The sequence below is a fragment of the Sander lucioperca genome, chromosome 7 (assembly GCF_008315115.2).
Source record: "Sander lucioperca isolate FBNREF2018 chromosome 7, SLUC_FBN_1.2, whole genome shotgun sequence".
Taxonomy (NCBI): Eukaryota; Metazoa; Chordata; class Actinopteri; order Perciformes; family Percidae; genus Sander; species Sander lucioperca.
The window spans coordinates 6,356,994-6,366,898 of NC_050179.1; the positions used below are offsets into that span (position 1 = coordinate 6,356,994).

At 38.3% G+C, this 9,905-nt stretch overlaps 1 protein-coding gene across 3 annotated transcripts; it reads left to right on the forward strand.

The window, feature by feature from the left end:
- Positions 1-192: 192 nt before the first annotated feature.
- On the forward strand, positions 193-9,617 carry hdac10 (histone deacetylase 10). 3 transcript variants are annotated; one of them, XM_036002884.1, is made up of 21 exons: positions 193-339; positions 451-593; positions 1,714-1,848; positions 1,969-2,065; positions 2,189-2,286; positions 3,118-3,222; positions 3,395-3,463; positions 3,557-3,683; positions 4,314-4,379; positions 4,475-4,534; positions 5,625-5,714; positions 5,817-5,923; positions 6,008-6,075; positions 6,296-6,533; positions 6,672-6,762; positions 6,878-6,963; positions 7,739-7,795; positions 7,914-7,995; positions 8,852-9,040; positions 9,157-9,316; positions 9,428-9,617. In XM_036002884.1, the coding sequence occupies exons 2-21, from the start codon at positions 529-531 to the stop codon at positions 9,457-9,459; spliced, it is 2,022 nt and encodes a 673-aa protein (XP_035858777.1). In that variant the 5' UTR covers positions 193-339; positions 451-528; the 3' UTR covers positions 9,460-9,617. The 3 variants fall into 3 exon arrangements, with proteins under 3 accessions (XP_035858777.1, XP_031139231.1, XP_031139232.1); XM_031283371.2 differs by having other exon boundaries at positions 259-593; XM_031283372.1 differs by lacking the exons at positions 193-339; positions 451-593 and adding an exon at positions 1,047-1,193.
- The last annotated feature ends 288 nt before the right edge of the window (positions 9,618-9,905 follow it).

Genomic DNA, 9,905 nt, shown 5'->3' on the forward strand with positions numbered 1-9,905 from the left:
TATAGGCTTATAAAAAAGATTACCTTTTTGAATTTTTGGCAACCATTTCTATCCAAACCAAAGCAACTTCCAGCCATAAAAACAAAACGTATATCTGGCATTTTGCCATTTATAGGAATAAGTAATAGTTAAGCCCATATTTCAATTTGTAAAGAATACATGTCTCTTCTGCAGAAGCAAGTACCTGACCCCGTCCAGATAGTGGCGCTAATCCACCATTAAACTGTTTGACAACCTCCATAAAACTCATAGAAGACTAATTTGTAATGGTGAATGTTGAATGCAGAAAAGAAAGGACGTCTCTAGTTCTCTTAATACCCGGCGGTACATCCATGCTCGGTATCCGTTATACTGCGCACTTGTCGGTTAAAGTCAAAGTTTGATTACAGCAGCTTACTCATTGATTTTCCGTCTTTGTCTTTTTCTCTGACTTACTTCATTTTATATTAGAAACAGTGTGCTGCTACTACAGGAGGAAGTCGTCGAAACGTTGCTATATGTGTTGCAGTTTGACTGGTCTGGGGAATAATGAAGATGGGAACAGCATTGATTTATGATGAGGAGATGACCAAATACAAATTGCTCTGGGTTGAGTAAGTACATGTAGTAACGACACATTTGGTACATATAACTTTAGCGAGGTAATCAAATAACGTTAACGTTAAGACTGAATGAATTGCTTCATATTAAGTTAACGTTACCACGACTGCGTCGTAAAGTCATCGTTAACGTACTTTTGACCTATGTTAGTAACGTTACCTTTTATATAGCTAGCGTAGCGTACGTTACAATCTATGGTTGGTACAAGTAACGTGACGCAACGTTAACTCAGCTAACGTTAGCTAGTTAACCCAAATGGTATCACTGGTTAAATATTTGTTAAAATGTAGCTAGCTATATCGCACGAAGTAGTAAATCGTTACTTCAGATCGGTGATTTGGTCTTAAATTAATGGTAGGAACTGAAGTTGCGGTTCGTTGTAGCTAGCCTGGACGCTTAGTGAGACGCACCCGCAGTTGACCCATTTATGCATTTAGCATTAAAGTCGATTTAAGTTTGCAAATGTCCTCGTTAGGTCTTATTTTGTCGTCAGTGTTTTTCTCATACAGTTTAGTTGCTACTTAATTTGCTCTCTGTTTCAGCACTTTTTATTTACTCTTTGCTGGCAAGCTCAACTGCTGTGTTAATGCAGTGTAAACATATGGACAAATTATTATTATTATTATTATTTTTTTTTTTCAAAAGAGTTTGATTTTGTGACTGATACATCGGTATAGATCAGCTTTTGGCAGTTAGACACAACGTTATAACAAGTATCTTTGACATAATTTCGCATATTTTAGGAGAGATTTATCTGTTTGTGTTTGTGCCATATGGTTATTATTATGCACATAAATCATGGACCAAACGAGCACAAAAGGAAAAAAACAACAACTTCTACCATAATGTGTTTGCATTCTCAGCACCAATTCTTCTTTGTTTATACTACTTTTTGTATTCTTTTGGGAGAATGTCTTCACTTCATTTTCACCTCTGTTATCTGTTTTCTTGGATGTCTGTACATAAAAATAAAACGATTAAACTACAAATGATGAAAAAATAATTAGTTTAAAATGATCAAAGATACAGATCAAAACATCCTAGAATAATATACAAATCTTAAACTCAAAATGTAACTGTATGGATCATTATTTAAATAATTAATTTCTCCAGCCCTGTATGTAAGATTGAGGTACCCGAGCGTCTGACAGTGAGTCATGAAGCTTTGATAAAGACCGGTCTTGCTGATCGTTGCATCTCCGTACCAGTCCGCGAGGCGACGGACGCAGACATCCTGCTGGTTCACAGGTCAGTCCTGATGTCGACAAAGAGCCCCCACCTGGTTCAGTCAATTTTTCTACCTCTATGTAAGGGCTGAAGTAAATACCTAAAGCCGCTCAGCTACACACACTTTGCTGCTCTTAACAGTGAGGAGTACTTGGAGGCGGTGAAGAAGACCCCGTATATGACTCTGGAGGACCTGCAAGAGTTCACCCTGCAGTATGGTGACGTCTACTTCCACCCAGTTAGTCCTACACTTAATATTCTTACTAGCTGAGTTGCAGCTGTTGTCATTTATCCGTATCTATAGGTCAGCTTCACTTCTGGCATACTGTAAACATTCCCTCTTTTTCATTTCCTGTCCTAGAACATCTATCACTGTGCCAAGCTGGCTGCAGGCGCCGCACTGCAACTTGTGGACAGTGTTATGACGGGGAAGGTGAGGAACGGCATGGCTCTGGTCAGGTGAGGCCATTAACCAGTTAGATAGTTGCTACAGTGAGTGTGTCTGAGTCGCTCTTTTTTCATTGTTGATTGTGTTGGTGCTGTGGTACCAGTGCTGCAAGGTTTAGTCCATTTATTGATAAGTTGATAGGCATGTAATTATTTGGTCATAACTGATATTCTAGTATTTGTCATGCAAAGCTACGAAACTCCCGCACACTGTCAGCACTAAGTTAATCAAGAAAGCAAAGTTTCGTTCATAGACCTTTGTCAAGCATCAAGCTCACAATAGAAAAAAAAAACATTTTTATACATTAAAAAAACCTGAGTGAGTCACTCCTCATACAATTAATAAAATTTTAAAGATGAATAGATGGACAATGTGTCTCAAGTTCTATCAAATACAATAGAAACCTGGAAATAGAAAGTTCTAGGCACATAATTCAAAATAATAATATAATAATAATAACAATAATAATAATAATAATAATAATAGTAGAGAACGTTGAATAGTAGAGATGAAGCTTGAACGATAACCAGTTTAAGTATTCTATACAAACTAGAAATATCCTAACTATTTGAGAATTTTGATATAAATAAACTTTTAGAGATACATTTGGGATGTATGGAACTAGAATAGCATTTAGGCAACCCCTACAAAATACCAAATATTGTTTACAGCTTCTCAAATTCTGAAATCAGCTACTTAAAAAGTTTTTTATATCATCATAAACAAAATACTAAGCGTTCGTTTGTCAGTTATACGGCGTTTGTTCTCTGTATAGGCTCAATTATTTATCAATTACTGCATAAATCTTGACATGTATACCACTTCTCTGTCATCGTTGACAGACCACCAGGACACCACAGTATGCGCAGTGCTGCCAGTGGATTCTGTGTGTTCAACAATGTGGCCATAGCAGCTCAATATGCCAAGCAACAATATGGGGTTAAAAGGTAACTTTTTATATATATATATATATATATATATATATATATATATATATATATATATATATATATATATATATATATATATATATATATTATTCATGCAAGACCTACAGTATTAGTTGTGCCACAGTATATTTATTTACTTCTTAATATATTTTTTATATTATATATTCAGGGTGTTGATAGTTGACTGGGATGTACATCATGGTCAAGGGGTGCAGTACTGTTTTGAAGATGATCCAAGGTGAGTCTTTCCTATCTGAAGGATCCTGAATTGTTTACGTGGATGTTTGTCTTCTGGCATTATACATTCTGCATACTACATTTTTATTCCCAGTGTGCTCTACTTCTCATGGCACCGCTACGAGCATCAGAAATTCTGGCCTCAACTTAAAGAATCAGACTACAACAGTGTTGGCAAAGAGAAAGGGGCAGGATTCAATATAAATGTCCCATGGAACAAAGTAAGTAACCAAACAAATACTTGAAGTTATTGTAAATCCTTTTTGAATTTGTTAGGCCTTCTTTTAAAAATGCTGCTTGCTTTATCTTTGCCTCACTTTTGTGAAAAAAATAATAGTGTAATAAGAGTAAAAACCTTATGGAGTTTCTGCTTTAACAATAATATAAATTGTCTTTTGAAAAATTGAAGAAGAAATTGGTATAAAAACATAGTTTTTAATAAAAAACAATTAAGGCTGCAACTCATGTTCACTATTGATCGGTTAATCAAAGAATAATTAAATGTATTACATTTTCAAATTATGATAAATTCATATCATGAGTTAACAGAGCCCAACGTGCTTTCTTAGTCTGACCACTAAGTAAAATATGCAGTTAGGAACAAACAAGCAGCTTTACTGATTTTTTTTTTTTTAAGCTGAAACCAGAAAATGTTGCTGCATTTTTGCATTCATAATGTGAAACCTTAAATCAGATCACGATCGTTGTGTGCACACGTTTGTGTGTATGAATGTTTTTTTATAAACAAGGTCCCATATATGATATATATATATATATATATATATATATATATATATATATATATATATATATATATATATATATATATATATGTGTGTGTGACATTTCAGGTGGGAATGAAGAACAGTGACTATCTTTCAGTCTTCTGTCACATCCTTCTGCCAGTCGCATACGAGGTAAGCCGTTTTGGAGAATTCACATTTTGCAGATACTGATGTGTTGGAGATTATTTATGTCAATATATGATTCATTTTGTGATTCTTTGTCACAGTTTAGCCCAGACTTGGTCCTGGTGTGTGCAGGCTTTGACTCAGCCATCGGTGACCCAGAGGTACTGAATATACATAGCTTAAAATGCCATTGCAGTATTTCTTCAGATTTATGTGTATGCTGACCTTACACTCAGTGGCCGCTTTATTAGGTACACCTGTACAATGTATTGCAATTCAGTACAACAGCTCTGCCATAAATTCTACTTGTGTTCTGTTTTTGGAGGCATTGTTTATTATTCAGGTCATAGATAAAGGTGGTGTTGTACTGGACTACGTTATATTGAGAGTTGTTTTTGTTTATAATGTCCCATTTACATACTTGAGGGGTCAGAACATTAGAAACGCCTCTGAATATAATGCAGTCCAGTACAACATCATCACTAACTATGCCCTCATTAGACTAAAACATACCATTGAATTAACACCTCCATGACAATGTCACAAAAAACTTGAACATTATAGGCATCATAAAAGTAGAGTTTATGGCAAAACAGTTGTGTTGTATTGTATTAGATTTTACAGGTATTGCTAATGAAGTGTAGCCTAGAAATCTAGATGCACCCTAGTGGCAGCAAAAATTTGCAGCCAGGGTCAGTCTAGAAACTCTCCGTTGGCTTGCGAGCTGGAAAAACCAAATTTGGGTCAGGCCAATCAGAACGTGTATAGAGTCGGTGGGCGGGCTTAACATAAGGACGGCAGAGTTGCAACGGTTCCACGTGAATTCCCTGCTACTTTGAAAACAAAGAAGATGGCTGCTGCTGCTGGCGAACAGCGGTCTTTCGAATCAGCTTTGGCCGCGACTCTGGAAGACTTGGAGTTAAGCACTGAAGTCATTCTTAAAAAAGGAAGCTGTGTTCTGAGTTTTGCCGACCGGATACGGCAAAAGTTTAATCTATCAACAAATGTTGCTCTGGTTGGTTGTAGCGCTATCCTGTTGGGTGCAGAGGGAATTTGAAAGACAACCGTTTATCCCGCCCCTCGGATTGAGCCGGCTTGTCAGGCTAAATGAAGTGGCCACTGATGTGGCACTTATGTCTCGTTGCCCTTTAATCTCACGACTTGTGAGTACTGTAAAACTCTGTGTCCAGTCTGTTTGCCATCATTGGCACAATATATGGTAAACTGACTGCAGTGGGTCTTTATTTTCAGGGTGAAATGTGTGCCAGCCCGGACATCTTTGCCCACCTCACTCACCTCCTGATGAACCTCGCAGGAGGGAAACTGTGTGCTGTGCTGGAGGTCAGGCCGCAGATACAACACAAACATACATGTACATATTGCTACCATCATGTTGGAGGAACATTTGGTTTTAAAATGTTTTATTGTGTGCATGTTTTCCAGGGAGGATACAACTTGACTTCCCTCCCCCAGTCTGTGTGTCAAACAGTTCAAACTTTGCTTGGAGATCCTGCGCCTCGACCTGCAAATCTCGATGGTCCCTGTGAAAGGTCGGTCTCAATGTGTGTGTGTGTGTGTGTGTGTGTTGTTTGTTGTGTGTTTTGTGTGTAAATAAGTAATTTTTCTCTTTCCAGTGCACTTGAGTCCCTTCACTGTGTCCGATCAGCTCATAGGCAGTACTGGTCCTGCCTCAAACATGCAGGTATAACATCCACATTCACACACACACACACACACACACACACACACACACACACACACACACACACACACCACAATGCAACTCGGCCACTGACAGGTCGGCCTGAGATTCAGGTGTGTTATGAGAGTATCGGCTAATGTAGCCTCGAACTGCTGGCCTCAGTCAGAGATGACGTTTATATTCACTGCTTCATCAAATAATTCCCTACTCCTTTCTCCAGCTGAGCTGCCCACCTCTGATGTCACCACAAAGCGCATTAAATTAGCAGAAGAAGAAGAAGATAAGCTGAAGAAGGTAGAAGAGGAGAAAAATGCAGAGGAAGAGGTGTGGCCAGAGCCTCCGAAACGTGTCGCTCCTGCTGTCCGCACTGCTTTAGTCCTCCCTAATGATGTGGCTTGCCCGGACGGATGTAAACGCTTCAGCTCATCAGAGGACCCGGTTATAGTCAACAAACTGAGGTTACATTTTTCATAGCAATAAACTTTATATCTTATTATTGACACAGGAAGTTTATCATCGGAGGAGCTGAGTTTAAAAGGCTCTTTATTATTATTGTTATTATTATTTAAAAATGTTTGTTTTTTTTTCAAAATAAGGAAGAATTTCCTCAAAGATGCAGATGACAGCGATGCTCTCACATCCCTCTCCAGTCTAATTGCCCTTGTAGAGAAAATGGAGAGGAATGAGGTACGGTCTGGATGTTATTTGTCTTCTCCTTAGTGTGCTGTGATGTGATCTGCTTTTCCAACCTGCCTACATGAGCTCCAGGCTGATGTCATTATATTTAATTACTGCCTCTCAGATCTGCAATGGCTTGGCGCTGGTCCCTGACGTCTCCATGGCGATGATGTGTGTTGTCCAGCATGCTGCAACTGCTCTCCGCAACAGGTATAGCAATGTGGATCTAATCCATATGGACAGAGACTGTATGTTTTAATATTACTGAGATAGAAAAAGGGATCCATTAATAAGACAGCATGCCTCGTTGCAGGAAACATCCACCCTTAAAGGAATAGCTCTACTTTTTTTGAAAATACACTTAGAAGTACTTACTTTGGTAGTTTTTACTTGGTAGTTAGATGAGATATTGATACCACTAATGTGTGTACTCTAAATATGAAGCTAAAGCTAGGAGATGGTTAGCTTAGCTTAGCTTAGCATAAAGACTGGAAACGGGGGAAAGTCCAGCCTGGATCTGAGGTAGCCAGATATGCTTACCACCGAGTTATAACATGTTATAGTGAGCTTAAAGAGCGCTGGTAAATTTTGTTACCCTCGGGTAAAGCCAGGCTAGCTGTTATCCCCTGTTTCAAGTCTTTATGCTAAGCTAAGCTAACTAGCGGCTGGCTGTAGCTTCATGTTTGATGGACAAATATGAGAGTGGTGTCGATCTTTTCATCTGACTCTCAGCAAGAAAACGACTAAGTGTATTCCCCACAACGTAGATATTTTTTTCACTTAAAAATGTTTATAAGCTAAGCTGTTTTGAGTTTTTGGGATTTTGGTGTCAATTTGTTATTTAGTTCATTTTTCTCATTTGTGGTGCGGCCAAATTAAGGTATTTCAGCTTCAAATACAGTTTTCAAGAGTTGAAAGTTTCCTTTAAAGAACAAGCTGACTTAACTGAATCAGTCTGATTTAATACGGCTTTCTCCTCATGCAGGGTTTTGGTCGTGTGTGTTGGAGACGCGGGAGTCTCGAGTCACGGCACAGAGGATGGGTGAATATCATTTGTGTGTCCCTGAATTAGACTGTGATTAAAAATTGTACCCCTTTGAGCAAATAAAAAAAAAAGACATCTGTCCCCAACATGATGACAGAAATCTTTCCATCTTTAGGAAAACGCTTGTGGTGCAGTTCAGCAACAGGGAGCCAGAGGAACAGAAATGCAAATATCACATTTCTGTGTGTCTGAAGAAGGTACTGTGTATTATAGTAGTAGAAATCACAATTCAGAGCATTTATCAAGTCAAATTTTCTGTGTGCATGCAATACTGTACTGGATGCTAAATCCCTATTTGCACAGGGCTAGTATTGCCCGTGGACCTCTTGTGATTTAGAAATTAATTTGACAAATTACAGATATGGCAGATTCGCACGGGATTAAGATCACAGACGACCTCTGCAATTATTACAAATTACAAGAGGTCCCCAGATAATACTAGTCCCATGCGACTAGGGCTTAACTCAGTATTGCCTATATGATCGTATTATGACTTCTCATATCAAGATGTTGTGCCCAAAAGATGTCTAAATAAGTAATATATATAAATTCAATTCAATTTTATTTATAGTATCAAATCATAACACGAGTTATCTCGAGACACTTTACAGATAGAGTAGGTCTAGACCACACTTTTTGGTAATTTATATAAATTACCAACAATTCCAGTAATTCCCACAAGAGCAAGCATTTAGTGCGACAGTGGCGAGGAAAAACTCCCTTTTAGTGAGAAACCTCAGACAGACCCAGGCTCTTGGTGGGCGGTTGTCTGCTGGTGTATATATATATAATTTATAATTGTTGAATGAGCCTGTCACAGCATGAGATCTTAAATACTTCTAATAGGAACATATTAAAGTTTTTGTTTTAGGTTTTTGGCCACAATTTAACCATTTAACGTAATGAACACAAACAACTTTTAAACAATGTACTTTGGAATATTTCACTATATATTGAAGTAATACTGTGAGTGTTTTATGTGCAGGGGATGTTTGTGTTTGTTAAATGACAGATGTGAACACATCCCAAGTGTGTTTGCTTGTCCTCCTACAGGGCTGCAGTGACGTGTCAGGGTTTGCACAGGCTGTGTTGGGCCTCCTTCTGCCTCTGGGATATGAGTATGACCCCAGTCTGGTTCTGTTGGCTCGGACGCCAGATAGCGGGCTGTGCGACAGTGTGTGGCAACAACTAACAGGCCTGCTGCAGGGTATCGCACAAGGACACACACTGGTACTCATGCAGGTAAGAAGAAGGAGAAGAGGAGGAAGTATAAGTGTTTATCTTTTGCTTCATTTTTGGGGAGGTTTAGATAGATGGCAGGTGTTCTAATTTAGTGGTCAGTAATTTTGTCATTTCAGGAAGCTGAGACGTCATGTGTCGGCCCCACGGCCTCCTCTCTCTTCGGGGACGCTGCCCCCTCTCTAGGGAAGCTTCATGCTCCTCTACCAGAGGACGTGGAGGCGCTGGAGAGACTGAGACACAGACTGCAGGTGGACTGGAAGCTACTGCAGACTACAGGTGAGTTCACAACAGAAGCATCACATAATAACATTACTCATAATGTGACATCCACAGAATTTAAGATTCACCTATACTACATTAATTGGAACTTCTGTCTCCTAAAAACAGCACCAGAGACCGGAGGAGGTGATGAGCACTGAAGCCAGTCCTGCTTCTTTTTTTGTCAAGAAATCAGTTGAAACACGTCAATCAAATGTCTTAATAAAATGTTGTATTTTTTGGTCATGTTTTATTGTCCAAATGGTGCTTTTAATCATTCACACTGTGCCCTAAAATAAATTGTATTTTTAAAACAGCATAATCAAAATGAATCAAAATATTGTGAATCTCATGATTGATTGTCACATTGATTTACAGTGCTTTTGATGCACACATTAACAACTCAATCTATATAAGTAATATTTTCTGATCTTGTTAAAAATATGTTTACATGAGTAACGTCTGTCAATACTGGACATATACAGGTTTGTGTTATAAATTGTGATGCGATTGAGATTTTTTTCCATCGATAACTCAAACCTATTTCTGTTTGAATTTATCTTAAATCTTTGTTGTCAAAAGTTAACCTTTTTTTCTCATTTATTTG